This window comes from Acinonyx jubatus, chromosome C2 (genome assembly GCF_027475565.1).
Source record: "Acinonyx jubatus isolate Ajub_Pintada_27869175 chromosome C2, VMU_Ajub_asm_v1.0, whole genome shotgun sequence".
Classification (NCBI taxonomy): Eukaryota; Metazoa; Chordata; class Mammalia; order Carnivora; family Felidae; genus Acinonyx; species Acinonyx jubatus.
In genome coordinates this window covers 58,066,121-58,093,409 of record NC_069384.1, presented here as the reverse complement: position 1 = coordinate 58,093,409, position 27,289 = coordinate 58,066,121, and the positions used below count along the sequence as shown (strand labels likewise).

Sequence of the window (27,289 nt, the reverse complement as noted above, 5' to 3'; positions counted from 1 at the left end):
CGTCCCCGCCGCCCTCCCTTGCGGCCGGGGAGACACCTAGGCCCGGTCTTCCGCGCGCTGCCTGGGTTGTGAGCAGCGTGCGCCCTGCCCTAGCGATTGGCGCAGCCGCCCCTCCCCCTCGTCCCGTCCGTCCCGTCGCGTCCCGTCCCCTCTGGTGCCGCCGGCTGGGTGCCGATGCGAGTCGGGGGCAGCGGGGATTTTTTCTGACTCCCGGTCCCTGCCCCCGCTGCCTTTCCCACCCCATCGCGGGGCCGGCCGCTTCTCCGGCCCCAGGATGCAGAATGTGATTAACACGGTGAAGGGAAAGGCACTGGAAGTGGCTGAGTACCTGACCCCGGTCCTCAAGGTAAGCCAGGCCGGGCTTGCCAGGGGCTGTCAGGTACACGCTCAACTCCGCAGGGACTGAGGACCCGGCGTCGGGAGGGACACCATGTTTTCCGGCGGGGGAAAGTGTAGGAAGGTGGTAAGGGTGGGATGGGACACAGGCAAAGGCGCAGCCCCACCGGAGGTGTTATCCAGCTGCTCTGTAGGGCTTTCGGGCTCTTCAGGTAAACTTGGAGCACTGCTGTCGCCACCCGTCAGAGCTCAGCGCGTCTGGGTACGTCAAGTTGGAAGGTGGTCCGCAGCTAAGTAGATTTGAGAATGTTAAATCTTAACATCGGAAGTCTTTTGAACTTTTTAAACGAGCGTATTGCTTATCTTTTTAAAAACGAAATCAGTATTTGGTATTAAAATGACATGTCACTATTCCTCAAATTTCATAGAAAGTCTCTTATGATTAGGAGTTTGAAATAGTAAATTGTGACTGAGGTCTCATCTTGTTAGATTTCAGAGAACACTGTGAAATGCAACGTTATCTCCAACAGTACCATTGAACCTACCAGGCAAAACCTCCCTTTCCTGAGTTTTTTAAATAGCCGAAAAACTATTTGTAAATCTTGGATTTAAGTGATAATAAGGAGCAGCTTGACGCTCCTAGATATACTTATTTTTTTGCATTGTCAGTACGGCGTTTTTAAAGTAAAATTTGTAGCATACTGGTTTTAAAGCAGTGACTTTATTTTCAAAGATAAATTTCTACAAGTGCGTTCAAGTTTTGATGTCTTAAAATTTAAGTTTGTTGTCATTGTTTTTCCTTTCTGAAAACTGAGCAATGAGAATAAATGAATAGGGAGTTCTTAAGTGTTTTTATTATTTTTTTAAGCTTTCAGTAAAAAGTTTACAAATCTTACGGTAGGGATGAAATACCCATGGAAATGGTTGGTCCTCTTTATTCAAGAAATTATTCTGGTATGCTAGGAATAGTGGGTAGCTTTATTTTGCTCCCTTTCCATGACAAAGGGAAATGTTAGCCCTGTACTTACTTTTTTAATATTTATTTCCAAGACTGATTTTACAATGATACCTTGTTGGGCCAAGTAAAAAAAAGGGGGGGGGGGATAAGTTTATAAATGGGAATTCTAACTCTTGCTATGCTTTTATATATGTTATATGATATATATATATTTTTTACAGTGAAATCCCTTGTAATTAAAATAACTCATTCAACTCTGAAATTGAAAATAATTTTGACATTTAAATCAAATGATTCTTTTGCATATTATGTCATTTTTCAGAAATATGTCTACCAAGGTATGTAGCATTGAAATAATACATATTCTTAAACTTTTTTTTTCCAAGGAAAAGAAAAAGCGTTCCCAAATTAAATATAAAACTACTGTTTTATTGGTCAGTTGTATTTTATTGAACTTAGAATTATATTTTGAAGAATCATTTTACTTAGTCTCCAAACTGAAAAGTGTTAACTTGTCAGAATGTACTTGTTAGTGTGTATTTTTAGTAATAAGGAAAGCAGAATTATTGATCCTTTCCTTGCCTGTCCCTGTTTACAGAGAGAATCCTGTAGTTTCCTACTAGACATAAGACGGCAAGGAAGAAAAACCAAATCCCTTGAAAGAAACAGTGACTTATCCTAGCAAGTAGAAATTAAGAAAAGTCATGGTACAGTAAAGGCCAAAGTCCTTTCAATGATCTTCAAGCCTCTACTTGATTGGGAGAGACCCTTATCTCAACTGCTACTTTATTCCTTGCTCACTTTGGCTTAAGCCAGTCTAGTCTGTCCTGTTTGTTTCTCCCTTTAATGCTCTCTTGCCTTGTGTTTTTGTATTTGCCACTCCATCTGCCTAAAATGCTCTTTTACAGCTGTGTGGCGTGTTCATTTTTTTTAAGGTCTCTGCTCAGTAGTCACCTATCAGGGAAGTCTTTGTTTTCTCACCATCCTATTTTAAATAGCCATCTCTTTTCCTCCACCCCTGACCAGTTTCCTCTCTGCCTCATTTTTCTTCGTGGTTTTCATTACCATTTGGCTTTTCTCCCTCCACTAGAGTTTAAATTCCTTATGAGGGCAAGGATCAGTTTGGTCTATTTTATTCACTCCTGTAGCCCCATTACTTCAAATAGTGCCTGGCACATATTGGTCATTCTAAAGACGTGTTGAATGAATAATGTTCATAAATGAATTCTTTCATTTTTGTAGACTGTACTACAAAATCTTACATTTAACTTAAAATTGAGAAACATTTGGTAAATAGCATCTTTGCTTTGGAGGAGAAAATATTGTATCGATATCTTGGTGATATAATAATGGGAAAGGACTAAATAATTTATGACCTCTAGATTTGGGTTCTAATATTACTCCATTGAAATGAGATGTTGGAGATGTTCACTAAATAGTAAAAAGTCTAAACATTTTTAAGACATCTTTATCGTTCTGTAAAATAAAGATGTGTACAAAATCATTGTAAGACTTAATGTATAAACCTTTGGATGCTTTTCCAAAGAGCTTTGCTCTATTATAGCACTGATCAAATTGTAATTATTTCATGTCAGTTTCCTTCATTAGACTTGTATATTCCTCTAGGTACCAGTGATACATTCTTTTTTGTATGTGCTCCTTTGCCTAGAAGGGTACCAGGCAAATAGTTGCCCACAAACATCTTTAATTTGAAAGCGAAAGTGTAATATGTTAATTCTTTTTGCTCTTTTTAGGAATCAAAATTTAAGGAAACAGGTGTAATCACACCAGAAGAGGTGAGTGTTAAAGATATTCTGAAGCTGTTATGTCTTACAATTATATTAAACTGTGTGGCTTTTTTTATAAGAAAATATCTTAAAGTTTAATTTTGATTTGATTAAAATTAGATTCTTTTGCCTATATTAGCAGTTTTATAGGGACTTCTACTTCCTATGTGAGAAGAAGATGTAACTTCCCTCTCAGTTTGCCACTTCTCATATTTCTCTGTAGTTCCTCTTGATTTAGAAATGGTGGGAGAGGGAATGGAAAATATTCTTGGTCACTTACCCCTCACTTATGTTTGTGTTATATTGAAGCTGTGCAGGGAGCTCTTGTGGTGTTTGCTGTGTCTTGCCTTTGTCTGCATCAAACATGAGATTTCATGGCTTTTCATTTGGAAACTTGGCTTACTGCTTGTATGTTTTCTTTCGGTATTTAGCTTAAATATTTTATTGCTACATACTTAAGGCTGACTTTTTTCTCACAATTCTTTAACTTTTTCTACTAACCAAGTAATGTTGAGTCTACCTAATGCTGAAACTGATGGCTATTTTATAGGCCAGTTGTGTTTTATTGAACTTTTAATATAGAATTAGGTTTTGAGGAATCATTTTACTTGTTCACCAAATCTATATAATAAAAATGTTCTCTTTTTTTAGGTAGTTTGTTTTGTTATCCTTTGAGAAATAAATACTGTCCTAAAAATCCTTTTACATTCCAGTTTCATGAATAGTTACAGTTGCATCAGACTTACTTTCTTGTCTTAATAAATGGCGAAAATTTTAAGCTTCACCTTTAACTTTCATTAAAAATACCACTCGTTGGCAATAGAACTTTACTTACTGTTTTGAAAGAAACATTTTGAATTGGGCCATGCTTTGTGATCTGGCTGTTGCTAGAAATTCTAAGACCACGCCGAAGAATTTATTGATCTTTCAGTTTTCAATTGTGATGGAATCTCTTGGGTTCCAAATCCTTGTGAGTTCTGAGAATGGTGTGCTGAACTGATCTTTTTATCTAAAATTGTCTTTATTTTTAGTGAAGACAGATGGCGGTATAGAAAGAACCTGGGAGATTGACCTTCTAGACCCATTTCTCTTAATTTCTCCTTTTCTGACTTGGGCGAATCAGTTAAGCTACTAGACACAGGCCTCATGTTTTCTCGTCTATAAAATGAGGGGTTTTGGCTAGACATTCTCTAAAGGATCGATTCTACCTTAGGCACCAAGAGTTTAATATTTTGAATACCACATAAAATTAAGTTTTGATATTCTTAACTTTTTTGCCAGACAAACGTATAATTTAGACATAGCTCTTAAAACTATCTGAAATCAAGAGCAGGAATGAAAGTATGCTATTCTTCTTCCACTCTTTGGCTTTATATATGGGAAGATGACTAATTGGTAAATAGTTGGAGTGAGAGATGCAAGTCTGTGGTCATTGGATAGACTTAAGCTAACTGTTTTAAAACAGCTACTCACCATAGAATGAATAACTAACAGTTATACTCCAACAGAGTTGTATCATTAAGTGGTTTATAAATTTCCTCCTTTAAAAAAAAAATGCAAAGCAAAACTAGGTCAGCTGGGTACCAACCACATAATGCTGGATTGAGATAGAACACAGTTACAGAGTTCAGTTTGATTAGAATGAGTCTCCAGGAGGAAAATAAGACATAATTTACTTCGGATAAATGATATACTGAGTTGATCTATGTATTTGTTTTCTCTTACTGTTTCTGGGCTTCTGGCTGTTAGTCTCCAGCTCTCTTTTGTTTTCATTGAGAGGTATTGGAAGTACTGTGTTTAAAAAGAGAGGTAGACATTATCTAATACAGAATTGTCTGACTAAAATTAATATATATATATATATATATGTGACTGGATTATCAGTAATACAATAGCTTGAAGGATAAAGTTGCTGACTAAAATGTTAATATTGGTTCCGTCTTGTTGGAATTATTCAGTACAGTGCAATTTTTTTTTTAATTTTTTTTTTTAACGTTTATTTATTTTTGAGACAGAGAGAGACAGAGCATGAATGGGGGAGGGTCAGAGAGAGAGGGAGACACAGACTCTGAAACAGGCTCCAGGCTCTGAGCGGTCAGCACAGAGCCCGACGCAGGGCTCGAACTCAAAGACCGCGAGATTGTGACCTGAGCCGAAGTCGGCCGCTTAACTGACTGAGCCACCCAGGCGCCCCAAGTACAGTGCAATTTTTAATCACTGAGAGAAACTACAGCTTGAGAAACTCGAGTCTGCCTTGCATTTTGTTTCATTTGAGCATATAAACCATGCAATAAAGGCCATTGCTAATGAGGATAAATGTGTACCTATATTAGCTATCGTACAATTCTTTGTTCCTTTATAATTTTTCTTCTAGTGTTTTTTAGTTTTTTTAATTTCTAAAAAATTTTTTAATCTCTACACCCAATGTGGGGCTCAAACTCACAAACCCAAGATCAAAAGTTGCATGCTCTACCAACTAAGCCAGCTAGGTGCCCCTGTTGTTTTTCAATAGATGCTACTGGAGGTGCCATGGAATAAAATACTAGAGTCAAGGCAATATCATTAAAGAATTAAGTTTTTGACTGTTTTTGTATTTTTGTTGAGTTAATACTTTTTCAGTAATAAATTAGTTTCTGATAACCACAGAGTTAATGGTAGCATTGATTACAGTGAACTAAAATGCTTAAAACTTTGGGGAGAGAGTATTGTTTTCATTTGGGTTTTTTGTCTTTACCTAACTAGTTTAAATAATAAAAAGATTCTTTGAAATGAAAGAACAGAAACATTTGAAAAGTTGCTGTTGGGAATATGCTGCTAAATCTTATCTTGTTAATGTATCTTCTCTAAAGAAATTACTCTTAGAATTCTTATTTTATAAAATTTTACTTTCTTAAACGAAGATAGAGTATTAATGTAGACATTGTTTTCTCAGAAAAGCACTGGAAGATTAAAGGTAACTTTTTTTTTTTGGCGTGTAATAACCCATGAACAATGATTTTAAGTTAGAGCTGTTGTGAAACAGAAGTAATTGGGAAAATATGTGCATGTGTATTGCTTGAGTTGGGACACTGCAGTTACGCTTAACAGACTTTCATTTTCTGCTCTCAAGAATAAGCCTGATTCCTATCTTATAGTAAGATCAGTTCATGCTCATGTATAATGGAAATTCTCAAAAGCTTAAACTCTTTTCTTTCTCAGTTTTTTATTTCTGAAGAAAAACAAAAACTTGTGCAGTGTTCAACCTGCCCAGAAAGTCCAAGGTGTTAGAGGATTCAATTTCTTAACTGTGTTGGTGTTTTCTGAGTCAATCTAAAAGCTTCTAACTTCTTCTGCATTGTTTGGCATTGCGTTTCTCACTCTTGTTAACATGAAAAAGCTTTCAAAATAGGCTGTTATCTGAATTTTAAAAAAGAACAAAAAAAGAGAAGTGTACACTGTGATGTAATAAACTATTCTTACATTGTAGGCCTGTGTCTATTTAGTAATTTTTCACAAAGATCTTCTTTGAGTTTTCAACCACTAGCAAGAATCTCTCTTCATCTTATTTATCCATAAAATGGTTTTGACATTTTAAATCCTGCAGTGTTACCTTTGTTCATTTCATGATACAGTATCCTTTTGGCATTATTTAATCCGAAGATAAAAATTGAATTTAAAATAAATAAAGAATAAAAAATAACACTCAATACTTTTTTTCTTCCAAAATTTAAACTTTATGGATGTAAAAATTTTGCAGTTTTAGTAATAATAAAAAATAAATCACCAGACTGGTAGAGCAGGTTTGGTGTTGTTTGCATTTATGTGATTATTGTGTAACAAGATTACACAGATGGTCACTTTGGTATTTTACCATCTAATATTCAGTGATGTTCAATTTTTCTTTTTCCTTTTTCTTTATATTCCTTCTAAATCCTAAATAGTTTGTGGCAGCTGGAGATCACTTAGTCCACCACTGTCCAACATGGCAATGGTAAGTAATCTTGAGTGAGAAATCGAAAATTAGTAAAAGGTATGACTTCATAATCACGGCAATTGGCAGAATAAATTAGGGCATGAACTTTAGAATGACCAGTTTAACCCTCTTCTAATAGATTTCTTTGTTAAGCAGTGTGCCCATGATACTTAAAGTAAAATAAAGGCTGACAAATTGGGTGTTATACCTATTTTGTTTTGCTCCATTAGAATAAAAGATATTTTTGAGATAAATGTCTTCCTTTATTAGTATTCACTTTCTTTGTAGTGTCTAGGTCTGATCTTATGGTGGATCTTTAAAAATTAATGTTCAAGAGTTCAATAAATATGACCAGCTCACTTTTTTTTTTAACTAAAATGTTTATTGAATATTTTTATAACATTAATAAACGCAGACATTTTACAGTCTTATGTTTTTTAATCATAAAACTTTGTATTCACGTTCAAAAGTATGTTCCCATTTTAGGAATTAGCCGAAAAGAAGGTTCATGATACTCATTAAGGTCTTAACTGGAAATTTGCTGGTAATAGGCTTTTTACATTTTAATTTTTTTATTAACATTTTTAATTATAAAATTAATTTAAGCAACTTAGCAGATCTCATAACATATTTTAAATATTCTGAATAACAATGTTTTAAAACAAATGCTGTTTCAGTACTTTCAAGTACTTACAGTAAAACTACCTGACTGTGGCTGAAAAAGTGATCCCAATACTGGCAAAGCTGTTTTATTTATTTATTTATTTTTTATTTTTTCCAACGTTTTTTATTTATTTTTGGGACAGAGAGAGACAGAGCATGAACGGGGGAGGGGCAGAGAGAGAGGGAGACACAGAATCGGAAACAGGCTCCAGGCTCCGAGCCATCAGCCCAGAGCCCGACGCGGGGCTCGAACTCACGGACCACGAGATCGTGACCTGGCTGAAGTCGGACGCTTAACCGACTGCGCCACCCAGGCGCCCCTGGCAGAGCTGTTTTAATTTAAAGGCTAGAATTGTTTTGGAATTACCATCTTGTTTGGATATAAGTGGCTCAACTCCGTCTCCCCCCGCCCCCCCCTTTTTTTTTTCCCCCAATGACACTTTTACAATTGTTGTTGAAAGGTGTAGTTTTGATTTAGGAGCAGGGGTTCTAAAATTAATAAAGTTAGAACTGATACTGTTTCCTTCATATCTAAAGAGCTTAAATAGTTAAAACTGTTTTAAGCCAAAGTTGAAACTCTCTTTTATCTGTGGCCTATTCTCTTCTTAATTTTTATATTTGCACATACCCAAAATAGTTGTTACTGCTCTTTGTCAATTGCTCTTTTAGAACACTGTTTCTTAATGTACAAAAAAAGGCCAAAATGTCAGGTTTATTTTTATGTCCTTGTCTTCCTTACGTGTATTTGTTTTGTATTTAGAATTGAGTTAATATCATAGCAGTTGTCTGATGTAGTAAGGGTGATTGATTTTTTTAGATTACAAATTGTCTGTTAAAACTATATTTAGCTTGGTTCTAGCCTACAATTTTTTATATTTCAAGTCAAATAGGTATATAAAATTTAAAATAATATACATTTTATAAAAGGAAGTAATTTAGGATTTTCTTTAATAGGTATACATTTTCTTTAGGTTTCTTAGTCATAGTCTTTATTTGTCTAATTAGTTCAAACATGTGATTAATAGTAGTATTATGGAGGTTTGGTATATGGTCAGGCTCTTTAGCAGGTAGTTTATAGTTTCACTTTATGAAATGTGATAGTTGAAATAATTTTATTGTAACTTAGAAGTTAGTTACTCCAGTGTCCATACTGGCCGAACAGCTGGAGCCAAAGGAGCAATTCATTTTAAACCTGTGCTAGAAAAAGATAATTTGTATGTTACAGTTTCGTGTCTGCAGGCACCATCATGACCTTGTTGTATATTCTTCACTCAGAACTTAAGGCATTGCCATTTCATTGTTGAATTTGACAGTTGAGAATGGTCTAAAGAAGCCTAGGTGGCTACTAAAAGATAGTAGGTCATTTCCTGGCTTTATTTTGTGCTCAAATGTATTAAACTTTAGACTGAAGCTCTAATAAGGCAGCAGACTCTCAGTTTTTGCAGTAAACCACATGCCGCTCCAGCTCTGGCCAATTCCATTATGAGACCCACAGAAGAATCTTTGAACCAATTCTTGATAGTCCAAAGTAGCTATGAAAAATCAGAAATGGTTATAGCTGGCTCTGACCCACAGAGGGAATAGTGTTGAAGAGCAGGAGCCCTGCTGTTCTGTGTTTTGGTTTTATGACTGTGAGCCATCTGACTTCTTTATGCTAAAATAGAGATGTTAATATTACCTCTTTGAGTTCTGAGGAGTAAATAAAAGTTATTAAGTCTTACAGTTAATAAATACTTGATAAAAGGATTTTTTCTGTTTTCACTCATTATTTTTAACATTATCATCTTGTGACTCAAAGCATCTTTTTTCTCTTAGTTCCAATTTTAATAGAGTGGAAGAAACAAGGATCTTGCCAACCACCTACTTTGTTATGTAATGTCATGCAACTATTTTTCTGGCCTCCTCTTGGTCTGAAGATGAACAATACTTTTAGAACTTAAAGTCTGAGATTATGCTCACTAAGAAACAACATTTTCTTTTTGTTTGAGGCAAACATAATAGTTGTTTAGTAATTCTGTATTGTTGTCTTTTTTGTCTCATGTGTAATATAAATTCTGTTAGGTCTGTCTGTGTCTCTTAGTACATTTTACTTAAAATGCTGTGTCTTTCCGGGCCCTAACATACATCACTTAACAACATCCTTCCCAAACCAGTCCTGAGACCGTTTTGTCAAGAGTGTGGATTGTGTAGTTTTGGTATTTAGATGTGATAGCTTCTGTTCTGTCTTTGCCTGTTAAAATAGTTCTCATATTTGGTCCTTTTTACTCTTTAAAGGGCTACAGGGGAAGAATTGAAAGTGAAGGCATATCTACCAACAGGCAAACAATTTTTGGTCACCAAAAATGGTAAGAATTACATTGTGTATATCAGTAAATCTTGCACAAAGAGTTATATTTAAAAAAATAAAACTTAATTTATGCTTGAAGCCATACTTACAGCGTCTCTCAGACAGAAATTTAAAAATTTGATGAAGTGCTGTGTTTTCTGTTGCTAGAGTATTTTTTCCTTATTTGATTTTTACCCTCTTCCTTTTTGTTAACTTCTTTTTGCCAAAAAGATCCACTTGTAAGGTGTGGAGGAAAAGGACCCGAGCAGAGTTGGAATTTTAATGGCCTTTTTTAAAAGTTGACTTCATAGTCATAATTTTTTTAGCTGTTTGATTCTGATCTCCTTTAGACTTAAACATTTGTCATGAAAAATGAAATTGATACTACCTTTGACATCTAAAAGCTCCAAGCTAAAGATTTTATTATCCATTGTGTCTTTTAAAGATTGCCTTTAGGAACAAAATTGTTTTTTGAAACAAGTGGTTTCTTATTTATGAAAACAGCCTCAGAAGGTTGTTATAGTCCCTATCTAGTCACAAAACAGCACATTGATTTTTGTTCTGGTTTATCTATTACAGCAAATGAAAATATGTATAACATACCAGGTTTTTTTTCTTTCCTACAGCATATGTTTTATTAGAGTTGATCATTTATATCCTGCTTGTTTTTTAAAGAAATCAGGAGATGAATAGCAATTTCTCGACTCTACATCATGTTTTTACCTTATAATTGTTCAGTTCTAGGTTTGTGTGAATAAAAATAACTGTTCACACATATGCTATATGAAAAACTTGGCTCCGATATTATAGAAGATAGTAAAATTTAGCAGTTAGTGACTTTTACACTAGCTTATCCTTTATGAATAGCTGGAACTTAGGTATAAATTATGAAATACATATTGAAAGTTACTGCAGCATTGCAAACTGGAGGTCACCTCTACCACCTCTGAGAATGCCAGGTGGTGCCTTCATGTTTTGAGAGTAAAGCCATTAAAATAAGGTATTATTATTCATTAGCCTGAAATTGTACAGTGTCATCTCTGGCTTTAGCTTGCTGTTCTTCACAGACCATCAGGGTAAAGAATACATAGAAACTTTCAAGTAGAGAGGCACTTGGATGGCTCAGTGAGTTAAGCATTGGACTCTTGATATTGGCTTAGGTCATGATCTCATAGTTTGTGGGATTGAGCCCCATGTCAGGTTCTGTGCTGACCGTGTGGATCCTGCCTGGGATTCTCTCTCTCCCTCTCTCTCTGCCCCTCTACCTCTTGTGCTCTCTCTTGCTCTCGCCCTCGCCCTCGCCCTCTCCCTCTCCCTCTCCCCCTTTCCCTCTCTGTCAAAATAAGTAAATAAACAAACAAAAAAAATTTTCAGTAGAACTTTTCTACCTGTGTTCTGACAGAGCTATTTAGGGAAAGATAAGTGTGATCAAGCTGAATATAATTCTTTAAACACTTACTTAAGCACTTATTAGAAATGAAATACAGTATTTCCTTAAAATGGAATAAATTTTCACTTTTTTTCTAATGGATTCATAGGAAGCAGATTATGTGCTAGTAACTGTATTTGCCACTTGTTTAATAGTGCCATGCTACAAGCGGTGCAAACAGATGGAATATTCAGATGAATTGGAAGCTATCATTGAAGAAGATGATGGTGATGGGGGATGGGTAGATACTTACCATAACACAGGTAAGAGGAGAATAAAATACTGTATTTTAGTCTAAATTGTTTTAAACTCTTCTACAATCTTTTATAACAGCATTGATTTTATAAAACAACAGCAACAAAGGATACATAAGGCACAGTTGTCCCAATACACTTTTACCTGAAAAATAGCAGGAAGACAAATTGGAAAAAAAAAGAAAAAGTGCCTTTGGAGAATACCAAATTTCTATAGTATTGCTACTTCAGTAGCAATTTGAAAATATCCATATCATTTTCTTTATTTCTAAAGAAAGAAAAAACAATTAGTATTGCTGAGTATGCATACTGCTTTGCTTTAGAGTTCCTTATTTACGTGTCATTCCATTGCTGTGTGACGAACTTTAGGACAGGAACTACGCTTGTATTTATTGTACTCAGAGACCCACATTTAAAATTATTTAATAATTATTTGTTCAGTGACAAACATTGTATACTCTGTGGAGGTAGAGATTCATTGCTGAATCCTCAGTATCTAACATAGTATCTGATACACAAGTTGATCAATAGATTTTTGTTAAAGAAATTGACTAAATTTAAGCCTTTCATAAGTGTGTTTGCAGAAGTTGTAAATCTGAATATGATTTTTTATTCCAAGTCCTAAACACCGATTTTGCTACTGTATTTAACTATGTAAACGTAGATTAGTATATGCTGCTATAGCTAACTACCATTTATGATAGGGACAGCAGCATATACTAATGTGCATTTGTGTAGTTGTATGTAGTTACATAATATACAGTTACATGAATTAATTAATGTTAGTTAATAGTTAACAATTAGTTAATTTACACAGTTATATAAGTGCCATTTTTGGCTTAGTTTTAACGGAGAAAATGTGTTCTGAGTTTAAATCTAGGTACTAAAAATAAATTTTCTAAGTCCTAGAGAGTAGCAGCTGTATCAAAAGTAGTACTAGCACAGGGTTTCTCAGTCTTAGCACTACTAACGTTTTGGGCTGCGTGATTCTTTGTTGTAGCATTTCCTGTACATTGCAGAATATTTAGCAGTATCTCTGGTACTAGATGCCCACTAGATGCCAATAGTACTTACCCAACTGTGGTAATTAAGAATGCCTCCAGACAGTACCAAGTGTTCTGTGAAGGACATATTGCTGCCATCTGTTGAGACCCATACAGTGGTCAGAGGGCTAAGTAATCTGCACAGGAAAAAGTACCTTGTTAGGTCAGTTTTTCTCTACCCTTAAAAAGGGACACTGCCATGTGTTTCTTCATGGTGATAGAAGCATAGATTCAGTGCTTGGGCTTCTTCATTTGAAACCTGTTTCTTTTTCTTTCTTCCAGGATTTTATTTAAATTCAAGTTAGTCAACATATGGTGCAGTATTGGTTTCAGGAGTAGAATTTAATGATTCATCACTTAAAAAAAAAAAAAAAAAGAGGTTAGAGTGGGAGAGAGCCAAAGCATAAGAGACTCTTAAAAACTGAGAACAAACTGAGGGTTGATGGGGGTGGGAGGGAGGGTAGGGTGGGTGATGGGTATCGAGGAGGGCACCTTTTGGGATGAGCACTGGGTGTTGTATGGAAACCAATTTGGCAGTAAATTTCATATATTGAAAAAAAAATATATATATATATAAAACAAAAATAATGATTCATCACTTAATATATAACACCCAGTGCTCATCCCAAGTGCCCTCTTTCGTGCCCATCACCCATCTAGTCCATCCCCTAACCCACCTCCCCTCCAGCAGCCTTCAGTTCTCTATAATTAAGAGTCTCTTATGGTTTGCCTCCCTCTCTGTTTTTATCTTATTTTGCCTTGCCTTCCCCTGTGTTCATCTGTTTTATTTCTTAAATTCTACATAGGAGTGAAATCATATATTTGTCTTTCCCTGACTGATTTATTTCACTTAGCATAATATACTCTAGTTCCATCCATGTTGTTGTAAATGGCAAGATTTCATTCTTTTTGATGGCTGAATAATATTCTGAAACTTGTTTCTTAACGTGTTGAGTGTTAGTCAAGGCCTTAAGAAAATGTGGTTTGAAAACCTTTATTTTTTGACCTTTCCAAAGTTGTTCAGCTGCTCTGCTTTAGTTTTCCTGTGTCTGGATGACATGAGCAGGACCTCTATAGGCAATTGTTGACTAACCAAAGCCATTAGTTGTATCAGTATGTTTCTGATGTGAAGTAAATGAGCTATTCTGTTGTCTGATTGTATTCTATTCCATAATCACTAGCTCAAAATTTGGTGCTATTTACAAAGGCATTCATTACAGAGGTAAGTAGGTATTAGTACAATTGGATTGATGAAAGTCTATTAAAGAAATTCAACAACTGAAAAAATGTTTGCCCTGCTGGAGAGATATCCTTAGAATTTTAGTTTAAACTCTGTCCTGATCTGATTAAAACACTACTTCCGATGGACTCAAAAGGCCATGTGCCTGGTTCCTTAGTTACCTCAGTTCTCTTTGCTTCATCCTTGCTTCTCATAGGTTTCTTTTATTTCTTTTAGCCCTTGTATTAGTCATGGTTCTCAGAGAAACAGAAACAATAGAATGTATATATATAGATATAGATTATAGAGGTAGATACAGGTATAGATATATAGGTATACATAGATTTATTTTGAGAAATTGGCTTACATGATTGTGGTAGCTAGCAAGATTGCAGTTTATAGGATGGACTGGCCAGCAGGCCGAAGACCCAGGTAAGGGTTGATTGCTTCCGCCTGAGTGTGAAGATAGTCTGAAAGCAGAATTCTTTCCTTCTGAGCACTTCAGTCTTTTCTTATAAGGCCTTCAACTGATTGGATGAGGCCCACCTACATTATGGGGAGTGATCTACCTTACTCAAAGTCTACTGATTTAAATGTTAGAGTCTACAAAAATCTAAAAACCACCTTCAGAGCTACATCTAGACTGGTGTTTGACCAGGCATCTGGACACAGTAACGTAGCCAAGGTGACATAAAATTAACCATCACAGTCTTTGAGAATGTTACCCTCATTAGAGTCATTTGAGCTTTTTTTTTTCTTTGTCAGTCCTACATTTAGAAGAGTCTAGTGGCATACTACTGCATTATTATATATAAATGAATTGAAGAGGTTTATTTTCTTTGTATCTATGTATTGGATTCAGGGAATCATTTTGTAATACCAATTCAGTATGTTAAGATTTGGGTCTTAATGTTATGAAATAATCGTATCTATTATATAATAATTTCTAAAAAAGGATGAAGTAAAAGCATTGTGCTAGAGCTGTGGATTGTGATATTTTCTATTAGTAAAAAGTGAGTTATTCTTTGGACATGTTGAACAGATTTCTCAAAGTTTTAGAAGATTAAAAAGGGAGCAAAGCATATTTTGTATGTAGAGTTTTTTCTCTAGTGTATCTCATCCTTCTTAAACTATCAAATTAGGGGGGCACCTGGGTGGCTCAGTTGGCTAAGTGTCCGACTTCAGCTCAGGTCATGATCTTGCGTATCATGAGTTCAAGCCCCGCATCGGGCTCTGTGCTGACAGCTCAGAGCCTGGAGCCTGCTTCGGATTGTGTCTCCCCCTCTCTCTGCCCCTCCCCTGCTTGTGCTCTCTCTCTGTCTCTCAAAAAATGAATAAATGTTTAAAAAAAATTTTTTTTAAATTATCAAATTAGAAACATTGACATGTTCTCTCTCTCCCTGTCTTTCTGCCCCTCCCCCACTCATGTTCCCTCCCTGTCTCTGTCTCTCTTTCTCAAAATAAATAAAGAAGCTTTTAAAAAAGTGGTGGTGGGGGCGCCTGGGTGGCTCAGTTGGTTAAGCAGCTGACTCTTGATTTCAGTTCAGGTCATGATCTCATGATTTGTGAGTTTGAGCCCTGCATCAGGCTCCACACTGACAAAATGAGGCCTGCTTGGGATTCTCTGTCTCTCCCTGTGTGTCTGCCCCTCCCATGCTTGTTCTCTAAATGAATAAATAAATAAACTTAAAATAAATAAACTGACATGTATTTTAAATGAAAATGTACTTAGCTGACTTGTGGTGCTGCCATCTGCTTAGTGCCACCTTCATTGAGACAAGTATGTTCAAGGTAGTTGCTTAATGGGGTGCAGTAGACAGAGCATTGAACTAAAAGGTAGCACATATGGATTCGAATCCCAGTTTCTTCACTGTGAGACTCAGCAAGTCTCATTCGTTTCTTTATAAGGAGAAATGATTACCTAATTATCTCAAAGGATAGTGTTTATAAGGATCAAATAACCTATGGAAACAATAAAATAGAAAGGTCCATGTAAGTGTGGTATGGTATTACTACTTCTGGCTCTCCTAGATTTCTGAAACAAATAACATTAATATCTTCTTGGGAAAATTTTAATGCAGGTTTAAATGAAATATGAATATGAATCCTATAGTCTTCTAATGTGTTCACTCTGAGAATGAATATATATTTGATAAAGACTCACACAGGGAAAGTAAATGAGGAATGGTAAATGAGTGATAGAATAATTCATGGTAAAATATCAAATTGGTATATTTTTTAATTTGAGAAGTGCTTTTGGCATTATTTATTCCTATTAGAGTTTATTTGTAAAAATACTGCTAACATTGCCTCCTTATTTCAGAGGAGTTGTGAGAATTTAGGTAATTTTAAGTGTTAATTTATATGTTGTTTGAATCTGGGAAATGGTAGATGTTTACACTTTAATTCAGGTATTTTTTTGAATTTTAAACAGGTATTGCAGGAATAACTGAAGCAGTTAAGGAGATTACATTGGAGAGCAAGGTACTGGTTAATTAGTTACATTTCTAAATTCAGTGTTGTAATTATTTGCATATATATATTCTTATTCAAGCTTTTTAAAATTCGAGTTATTTTTTTCTCCTCTCACTTTTTTATATGATCATATCAAAACTACTCCTTCTCAGTGCTTATCTTCCTAAATCTGTGTATGATAAAAATTTTTTTTCAGATTGTAACTGGTAAAAACAACTAATTTTCACTAATTGGGAAGGCTACTATGCTAGTTTAAAAGAAATTTTTTTTATTTTTAAGTACAAAAGTTTCTGTGAATAGAAGTTTTTGAAGAGGTTTATGTACTTAGTGATTAGTAGCTACTAATTTCAAATTTTGTAGTTTAAACATTGTCTTAAGCAATTTACTCATTCCCTCTGTAATCTCTTAATTTACTGTTGTTTTCAGTGGAAGTTTTTGTTTTTGAAAATTTTGTTTTTGAAAATTTAAAGGTAAATTTTAACATCATCCAGAATGGATTTTGACTGAGTGGGAGCTAAATCAGTTGGGTTTTATTGTATGGTTTATTGTGGGGAGAGGGGATAAAAATCTGTAACGGGGTGGAATTTTTCTGCCTGAAAATTTTCAGTTAATTCAAGCTAACTTTATTATAGAAGCTTTTCATTTCTAAAGAGAGGATGATTGAAGCTGTCTTCATATTTTTATATTTGAAATAATATGAAAAATACAAAATGCCTTTATTCTCATCTTTTCTTTATTATTTTGTTAATAGTCAGATCTCTTAGAGAGCAGAATGTTTGGACAGAATAATTGCATTTCTTTTGTCCTTAGGAAACACTTGATACAACATTTGCTACAAGTTTAAGATACTGTTTTTTGTGTGTTTTTATCATTTAGATCTTTTGGGATTCATAACTGAGTCTTAACAGGAAGGGTTAGAAACTAAAACAAGTTTTCTTTTTGTTTTGTTTTGTTTTGTTTTTTTAATGTACAGTTTTATGCTTGCTAGGGATTAAGGTTCAGTTCATTGGCCTGAAAATTCAGCCTTTTGAAATTCTGTTTTTTGGAGAGTTTGAATGACTGAAAAACCCCAAAATGGCTTTGGCTACTTTAGAAAATCTTGTTTACTCTGGCTGTTAATTATGTATCCTTCAGCCTTTGGGAATGATGAATGGCAGTGTAGTGTGGGGTAGCATTTTATGATAGGTTGATGATAATTCTTGAAAGAATTTTTTATAAATGCAGTAGTGGTTAATATGGTACTTGATATCCCATCTAACATCCTTATGTCCTACTAAAGTGTGACTACTTAGAATAATGGACAACTGGAATGTATCTTTCCTGTCATTTCCTATTTAATATAGAATTTATATTATTTTTCATAATTTAGTGCTTAGAATATTTGTTGTCCAGACCCAAATATTAATCTTTCTTGTTGATTTCTACTGTATTCTGTTTCAAGTATGATCACCATGACATCAACATGATTAAAATTTCCCTTAACAATCACTTTGTCAGATATTGGCTCTTCTAATAATTACCCAGATATTATCTTTCTTCTCTGGTTTCACATTTTGAGTGTAGTAATTATACATACAATTTAAGCTTCTAGTGGTAAATAAAATCTTCCCTAAGTAAAATTACAAATTAGGTGAAACTAGATATCCAGGATTTTTTTTTTTTTTACTTTACTACATTGACTTCACTTTTTTAGAATATTGATTTTGTGAAATAATTCTATATTAGGCTTGTCTTTGGTTAGCATTATTCTTTTATTCTAGTGCAAATATAGGTTAAAAATTGAACTGAAATCTTACATATTATAGTAACTGTAGAGTCTGATAATTTTACTAAATTCAACTGAAGATATTGTTAACAAATTAGAACATAATGTTTGATTTCTAATAAGTTTAACTTATAAATGTATTGTGATTTATAAAATATACCTTTTTTTTCTTTTAAATTATGTGTGTAAGTAAGTTATAACTATGAACCAGTTTCCTAATACTAATGAATTGGTTAAATAAAAATACAGTTTTTTGGAAGTGCAACTGACAACTATTTTTAAATGGAGAGCTTAGGTGATTCTTGGTCCTTCTATAATACTTTTATATTTTTCAGTCACAGCACTTAGCATATCATTTTTAATGTTTGGCTTATGGGTTTGTCATCTCCAGTGGAGTAGGAGTTTCTTGAGGATAAGAACTATCTTTACCACTCTTATTTTCATGGTGGTTTGCACTGTGCTGATGCATGAGTGCTCAGTGTGTGAACTAATGGACATACTTAAGTGACTTTAAATATACTTATTTTCAAAGGACAGTATAAAACTTCAAGATTGCTCAGCAATATGTGAGGAGGAAGAAGAGGAAGATGAAGGAGAAGCTGCAGATATGGAAGGTATTTGTGTTCTAGATTTGCTTTAATCACACTAGAATATGGATTTTGGAGTATTTGTAGTTGAGGTGGACAAGAATTCTACTCCATTGTGTTCTAGGTTTTAACATTTAACAGCCTACAGAGGCTTTTATTTAAACTTAAGTAGTGCAGAACTTACCTTATCTTGGACTCTTCTACTTTACCTAAGGCATAGCCTTGATAGCATTATTTCTAGTGGGATACATCTTAGTCATAAATCTTTAACACTGGGGACAGCCCTAATTCTTTTTTTTTTCTTTAATGTTTATTTCTGAGAGAGAGAGAGAGCGAGAGCCTACAATGTGGGCACATGCTTGAACAGGGGAGGGGCAGAGAGAGAGGGAGACAGAGAATCCCAAGCAGGCTCCATGCTGTCAGTGCAGAGCTGGATGCAGGGTTCAAACTCACAGACCAAGAGATCATGACCTGAGCCAAAATCAAGAGTTGGACACTTAACCCATTAAGCCACCCAGGTGCCCACTTAAAAGCTAATTCTTGAAAACTATTTCAGAGCAGAGCAAAGTGTGCTCTTGTATCATGCATTTACTTTTCTTCTTTTGACCAAATACATAGAATTTATGGTGAGATAGAAATGTTTTGTAGCACGCAGAAGTGGAAGATGGTGCCAGGGAGAGTCGAGGTGCTGTTAATAACAAGTGGCGTTTGCTCATGAGGAGATGACGCGTAGCTGAATTACCAGCATAGTCTTGACTCAAAGTACTTTTCTGTTTTGTTTTCTAAATTACTTTTGAGTCTTCATGAAACCTAGCTGTATATCTGTTACTGAATTCTAGTGAGAGTTCTGTCCTTATTTTTGTGGCAAACACCCATTCTTGGAAGAAATCTGTATGAGTTACTTGTAACCAGAATTGCTCACAGCAACCTCACATACCAATCATCCCAGTGATCGACTTCTGTATCTAAACCTCCAGTCCAGATCTCCTGAACTTCAGAGGTCCTTGTGTAGTTTCCTTTGTACCTGGATGTCTCATAATTGTCAGAACCACCTTCTTGCACAAATACTTTTGCGCATTCCATCTGTCTGAATGGTGTACAGTTATCCAGGCTGGGGTAGAGGGTAGGAAGAAAACAGTGAAGAAAGCACTGTTTTTAGAGTACAAGTTGTGGGACTGCCTTAAATATCTGACCGACAGCCTTTTAGTGTGTTTGTGACATTTCCCTTGGATAGAGCTGAAGAAAAAATTTCTGTGTGTGGAATTTTGCTTAAAAAACTGTGTTGATGGTATAGGAGGTAATATAATAATTAATATAACAGGCAGTTTTCATTAGTCAGCAAATGTTTATTGGACAATATAGTATCTATGTAGCAGGCACTGTTCTTGGTGCTAGAGATAAAGCAGTAGACATCTTATGGAGCTTATATTCTAGTTATGGGAGACAAAAAAAATAGATAAGCAATATACTTTATTAGGTGGTTATAAGTATTAGAAAATAAAGGAGGGGGAGGGGACAGAGTCTTGGGGAGGGATGAGTACTATTTAAAATAGGTTGGTCAAGAAATTCATTGAGAACATGAATTTTAAGTAAAGCCTGGCAGGAGGTGAGTGAGCAAGCTATTTGGATATCTGAGGCCCTGAGGAAGGAGCTTGTGTGGCTTATATAAAATACTGTGAGCAGGGGCACCTAGCTGGCTCGGTCGGTAGGGCATGTGACTCTTGATCTCGAGGTCATAAGTTCAAGCCCCACATTGGGTATAGAACTTACTTTAAAAAAAAAAAATCCTGTGTCCAGAGATGAGCGAGGGCAGAGAAGTAAGGCATGGAGTCAATGAGGTAACCTTGGGACCAGATCATGTAGGGCCCTGGCTTTAATTCAGTGAGATGAGAAGCCATTGGAAGGTTTTTCTAACTAGAAGAGCAACTTAGAATAAGATTTACTATTTTAACAGAATCACTGTAATTGTTGTATTGAGAACAGGCTGAAGGGGATTAGGGACAACAGGACGCTGTTTGGATAATCTAGGCAAGAAATGATAAGAGGTTGGGCTCGAGTGGCAACACTGAAAGTGATGAGAAATAGACTTCTGGACATATTTTGAGGGTAGGGTCAAAGGGATTTGCTGCTGAGTGGGAAGTGGCATGGGAGAGACAAAGTAGCCAAAGATTTTTGGTGTGAGTGTCTGGCAAGGTGTCTTGAACTGAGATGAGGAAAATTGTAGGACCAAATAGCTTTGGAGGGGGAGTTTAGGAGTTCAGTTTTAGATGTGTGCTGTTTGCCATGTACATTAGTCATTCCATTGGAGCCATAAGTAAAGAGTTAGATATTGTGAGCAGGGGTAAATTTGGGGATCAGTAGCATTTAAAGCTATTCAGACTGGATGAAATCATCAAGGGAGTAAGGGTAGATAGAGAAAAGACAAAGTCCAAAAACTGAGCCCTTGGTTACTATAGAGTTTTTTTAAAAGAAAAGAAAGAAAAAAAAGGAAATAAAGTTGAGATGAAGAAGAACCAAGCATAGAAGTTAGTAAAGGAGAAGCCACTGAGATGAGAGGCAAAGCCAAGGAAAGTGTTCAGGAAGGTGGGAATAAATCATCCAGATGGTCTTGGAAGGTCAGTTAAGATGAAACCTGGGAATTTACCCCTGGATTCAGCAAAGAGGAAGTCACTGATGATTTTAATAAGCACACTTTATGCAATTATATAAACAGCCTTATGTTATACAGTGGAGTCACTGAGGGTTCTACAGTATCATGCCATTTGGTATTGCTAATAGACAGTAGTGTGGACCAAGCCTTGCCATGCTAATGTTCTCTGGCTTTGTCAGGTATAGTGCTGCTTTGGAAGTGTGGAATTAGCCCACTCATACCTATTCAGTATCTTCAGTTAAAAACAAAAGCAGGGGTGCCTGGGTGGCTCAGTCGGTTAAGCGTTCGACTCTTGGTTTTGGCTCAGGTCTTGATCTCATGGTTTCGTGAGTTTAAGCCCTGTGTCAGGCTCTGTGCTGACAGTGCAGAGCCTGCTTGGGACTCTCTCTCCCCCTCTCTTTCTGCCCCTCTCCTGCTCATGCTGTCTCTGTCTCTCAAAATAAAAAAGTCAATAAATAAGTAAATAAAGTAAAAACAAAAGCAAAAACCCAGGTTTTGAATGATACTCTGAAGTAATATATGTTATTTGGTTTAAGAAATCTTGTACTTGATTAATCTTTTGTTGCTTTTTATAACAGAATATGAAGAGAGTGGATTGTTGGAAACAGATGAGGTTTGTAAATTGAGTTTTTAGTTAACTTTTACTGAATAAACTTGCTGATTAATATTTCTAATAGTATCTTGATCTTTCCAGTAAACTTTTATTTATATGTTTACATTGGTTATAGAGTATAACATTTTAGCTTTGACTTTTAAGTTCTATTTGTTTTTGGAAAAAAATATAAGGTGGGAAAATTACCTTTTCTAAATTGTTACATTCATACTAATTTTAATGGCTGTAAATTTTTCTCCATTATTGCTAGGCTACCCTAGACACAAGGAAAATGGTAGAAGCTTGTAAAGCTAAAACTGATGCTGGAGGTGAAGATGCTATTTTGCAAACGCGAACTTACGACCTTTATATCACTTATGATAAATATTACCAGACACCACGGCTATGGTTGTTCGGCTATGATGAGGTACAAACAGAAAATATATTTAAAATTTTTGGATTTAATTCCTTTGTCATTAGGTCCATGTGTATATACTGTGACCTTTTAAATTTTAGAAATCATTTGTTTTATAATTTCATGATTAATACTGAACTTGATTCTTATTTTAAAGAAACTATGAATTATTCAGTGTGACAATAACACTACTAAGAATTAAACAGAAATAATCTGCTACATATTTATTGCTTTGTTCTTGAGGTTATTCATTCAAAATATAAGAGAAATTGAACTTAGTTTCTTGTATTAAATTTTGGGGGTATTACATTTGTTGCGTACATAAGACATTTACAAAATGATCATGTTGCGTGTGTTTTTTTTCCTTAAGACGGAAAACCTTTTTTTTTTTTAAACTTGTTTACGTAATTGAATTAAGGGATAACTGAAATAAAATCAACTTGTTTTAACATGTATGTCATTCTTATGACTATAAATGGGAAAATAAAAAAGTAAAACAAAATAGGCCCCAAAGCTGAATTATAAAGTTATAAAATTGTTTCGACAGCTATGAACTTACTTTTTTGTGGAATCTTTACTGTAGCTGAAGTTATATAACCTTGGTGTACAGACTCCTTCCTCCTTTCCCTAGTATAAATAAATTGTAATTTCTTCCCCAAAGAGTCTGGTGATTCGAAATAGTCTGTAATAGTGTATTGCAGGTGATATGGGAGGGAGGGATATATCTATTTTAAACATTGAAGTTTAGGCCTGAAATTTTTTAAGTGTTTTTTGTTTGTTTGTTTTTGTTTTTGTTTTTTGAGAGAGAGCGCAAGCAGGGGGTGGAAAGAGGATCTGAAACAGGCTCTGTGCTGACAGCAGCCAGCCCAGCGTGGGGCTTGAACTTCTGAACCATGCGAGATCATGACCTGAGCCAAAGTTCAATGCTCAATTGACTGAGCCACCCAGGTGCCCCAGGCTTAAAAGATTTTAAACAGTGATTTCAAAACATTTTTTATCATTTCAGCAAAGGCAGCCTTTAACAGTTGAACACATGTATGAAGACATCAGTCAAGATCATGTGAAGAAAACAGTGACCATTGAAAATCACCCTCATCTCCCACCTCCTCCTATGTGTTCAGTTCACCCGTGCAGGTGTGTGTAGGTGTGTGTGTGTGTGTGTGTGTTGTGTGTGTTGTGTGTCCATAAGGATTTATTACTTGAGAGTCTGTAAACAAAGTGTCCTAACAGAAAAGTTTAATAAGCAAGTAAAATTCTCTTTTGTCTTTTTTAGAAAGGTTCTTGTGCTTAAATATGTAAGAACAAAGGAAAAAGACCCAATTTATTTTAAGTTTAATTAATAAGACTATTTTTTGTTCTTTGTATGTTTAGCTATAGTGTAGTATAGATCTTTGTGGTTTTACTGTTTTCAGCTCCAAGAATAATTTAGAAGATGCTCTTTAGATTAAAAAGTACTCATCATTTAGACATGGTTTGCCCTATTGTGATAAATCTTGCTATGAATGTGGAGTATAAAGTTATCCTTGTGTTTTTTATTTATCTCCTTTTATTGGTTAGTGAAGGAAGATGTATTCAGAGTTTCTATTTTCCTTTAGTCTCCAGTTAAGAGATATTCAGCCCTACTATTTGGGATTTTCTTTGCATCATTGTGTTTTCGTAGGGCCAAGTAAGTGAAGCGGGCTCTATATGCACAATTTACTCTGTTATTTCTAATGGGTAACTCTTACAAATCACTGAGAAATTCTGGTAACAATATTTTTTGGATGAAAACTTTGGTATTCCATTGACTAATTAGATGCAGCATTCTAGTTTTTAAAAATTCTTAGTATTCTCTTCTTATTTTTTGCAACCTCTTTGTCCTCATACTTTATCCAATAGAAAGCCTAGTTCATTTTTCCAGTTCATGTATGTCAAGAGTTGTTAATATTGCTAACTGAAAAGTAATTCAAGAGTCCTTAGTTTTAGTTTTGGATTATCTGAAAGGTTTTCATTTTATTTTGTTGCCTTCTCTGATGGTTTGAGGTTTTAGGATGGTGCTTATAAAACTGAGGCATGTCTCTTTCTTAGCTGTGTTAGGGAAAAGAGATAAGTAATTTAACTGGTAATTAATGTTAAACGTTTTAATAAATGGCTGTATTATACAATGTAATGTAAGTAGCAAAAAGTTGGGGGCCTATAAGGTAAGATTTCAAGTACATTTTAGGCCTGGCCATGGGCCACCTCAGATTATGTTTTTGGATCCTCAGGACTCTGAGAATCTTTTTTTTTTTTTTTTTAACTGTATTTTATTTTTATTTTGAGAGAGAGTGAGCAGGGGCTTATTCTCAGCTAAATATTTGAGCAGCTGAAATCCCAGCATTGTAAATATGTCTTTGTTTTTTTTGTTTGTTTGTTTGTTTTTGTTTTTTTTTTTTGATTAGCTGTTACCATGTAGGTTTTTTGAATTTGCCTGATATAATTCTTGTTTCTTAGAGCACACAGCCCTTGCTCTGCAATTATACCCTGGCATGGTTTCCCTTATCTCTAGTTTTCTGCTGCACTATCCCCCAAACTCCTTCAGCCCGCATTGTAGGATAGCTAACTAGTGCCATTGTGTTTGTGACTACCATAGCTTTTAAAATTTAGCCTGAGCTCCAGTAAAATATTCTACATGACTCAACAATCTGATTTGTTTGGGAATAGGAAGGAGAATATTTTATAATATAACTATTACATTAAAATTAATTCACTGACACTAATAAGGTAGATTCCTTGCTTCTCCTATTTTGATCTAATCTATGCTGATAAGATTTATTTATTCTTTTGCTTTTAGGCATGCGGAGGTGATGAAGAAAATCATTGAGACTGTTGCAGAAGGAGGGGGAGAACTTGGTGTTCATATGTATCCTTACCTGTGTATGTCATTAGTGGCACATTGGCTCCTAGGATTGTTTTCCTCTTTGGGACATGTAGTATAATGTTAATGACACAGTACCTATAACTTGTTTTAGCCCCTCATATCTGGAAGTCTTAATGGGAGTCTTTATTTAGAAAATGCCATATTGTGATAGTTATGCTTTGTCCAGATGATGAGCACATGTTCCTTTGTGCTCCCATCAGCCCTGCCTTATGACAGAACCTCGGTCAGTGTGTTTGTCTAGGTAGCAGCTTGCTAGTTGCTTTTGTTTGTGGAAGAGGCAATGTTAAAGAGTATGTGAATATAGAACCATTGCTCTTAATGGAAAAAAATGGGCAAAAAGAAGACTAATTTAAAGGATAACACATGAGTATCTTTTCCCTAAGTATATTTCCAGCTTAACTGTTATTAAAAAATGTGCTTCCCATCAGGTAAAAGTAAAGTTAGGTTGTGTCATTCTGAGGTCTCTGAAACAGAATTCAGCTTAATAGGTTAGTAAAAAGTAAAGCACACGAAGTATATTTCATATATTCTTAAAATATAGTATCTTTTTTATTTTAAGAGCACCCTTCTTATATCTTACTATGGTTTTCCTACTTCTGGGGTTGACAAGAATAAACTAAGTAAACTGCTGGATCCTGAAATACATGTACCCATAGCATGGATTTGGCAAAAGCAGCCAAAGTCAATAATGTAGATGCCAAATAGTTTACATAAGTTTGGTGCTAGATTGATATAACACTTGGTTCTTGCCACTCAGTGTTAGATGTAGACTGTGAGGGGTCACCCCTGTCTTAGAACTGTAAAGGACCTAAAAATTGCTAACAAAGTGTGTCCCTCAGAGGAACACTGGGCTTATTTGACACTGAAACAAACCTGGAACCCTCGGACCAAGCCAGTCTGATTCCTGAAACCCTATTGCCTATAACTTGAGCATTCATCTCTGTGTTGGAGACTGGGTAGCGACTTGTAAGACTCTGTTTAATAATTGAGTCATCCGTTCCCCCAATAAAAATTAAGTCTTAATATTTTCAGGTGCAGTGGAACATAGAAAAAAAATTCAGGATTTTATTAAACACAGTCTAGTGTAGCACAAGTACATACACTAACTACAATCAGTCCTTATGGAGGGTTTCCACTTATTTTTTTCTCTTTTGCTTCAGTGCTTTTATATTTTTTACCCTATCTTATTTTCTAACAAACTAATAGGCAGTAAAGGAACCATTTCCCACTCATTTAAACATGAACAACCTTGTTCTCACTTTTATATAAAAAAAAAAAGGGTTCATGCAAACTCATACTTATTAGGAAGTTTCACATTTAAATACTAAATGGGAGTAGGTCAAGCAGTCTTCAAGTTACAGAGAACCTCATGTTGAATAGACACAAACTTCCATGAATTATTTTTTAATATACCTAAGATTTTGTCTTATGTATTTTTTCTGAGAAATTGTTTAATAAGGATAATTACAATGTTAGCTTAAATCCTAGTATTATTTACCAATCAGTTTTCCTTAGCTAAAGACCTTTAGGTATCTTCTAATTTTCTTGAAGTTCGTACAAGCTGTCATTCCAACAATAGAATATGACTACACAAGACACTTCACAATGTAACGAAGAGAGCATAGAATTTATCCTAATTACTGGTTCTGATTTTTAAAGAATTAACCCATAGATGTGACATTGACCATATACACCAATATGTACAATTTCTCTAATAAAGGGACTTATATGTTTATGCATTAAATAAAAAAAGTTCCACTACCAGCCTTATTTGTTTAATAAAAATGAGTGTAAAGAGACTGTTTTTCTTGCTTCTTATCAAAAGATGATAGTAGTATTTTAGAACTCTGGAAATGGGGGGTACCTGCGTGGCTCAATGGGTTAAGCAGCTGACTCTTGATGTCGGCTCAGGTCGTGATCTCACGGTTCCTAAGATCGA

General features: G+C 35.1%; 1 protein-coding gene across 1 annotated transcript; it reads left to right on the top strand.

The window, feature by feature from the left end:
- Positions 1–213: 213 nt before the first annotated feature.
- Positions 214–27,149, top strand: ATG3 (autophagy related 3). Its single transcript, XM_015069193.3, has 12 exons — positions 214–346; positions 3,049–3,090; positions 7,002–7,051; positions 9,971–10,041; positions 11,607–11,714; positions 16,402–16,451; positions 18,740–18,821; positions 22,023–22,057; positions 22,308–22,463; positions 23,458–23,585; positions 25,264–25,332; positions 26,880–27,149. The coding sequence occupies exons 1-12, from the start codon at positions 275–277 to the stop codon at positions 26,959–26,961; spliced, it is 945 nt and encodes a 314-aa protein (XP_014924679.2). The 5' UTR covers positions 214–274; the 3' UTR covers positions 26,962–27,149.
- Positions 27,150–27,289: the final 140 nt, after the last annotated feature.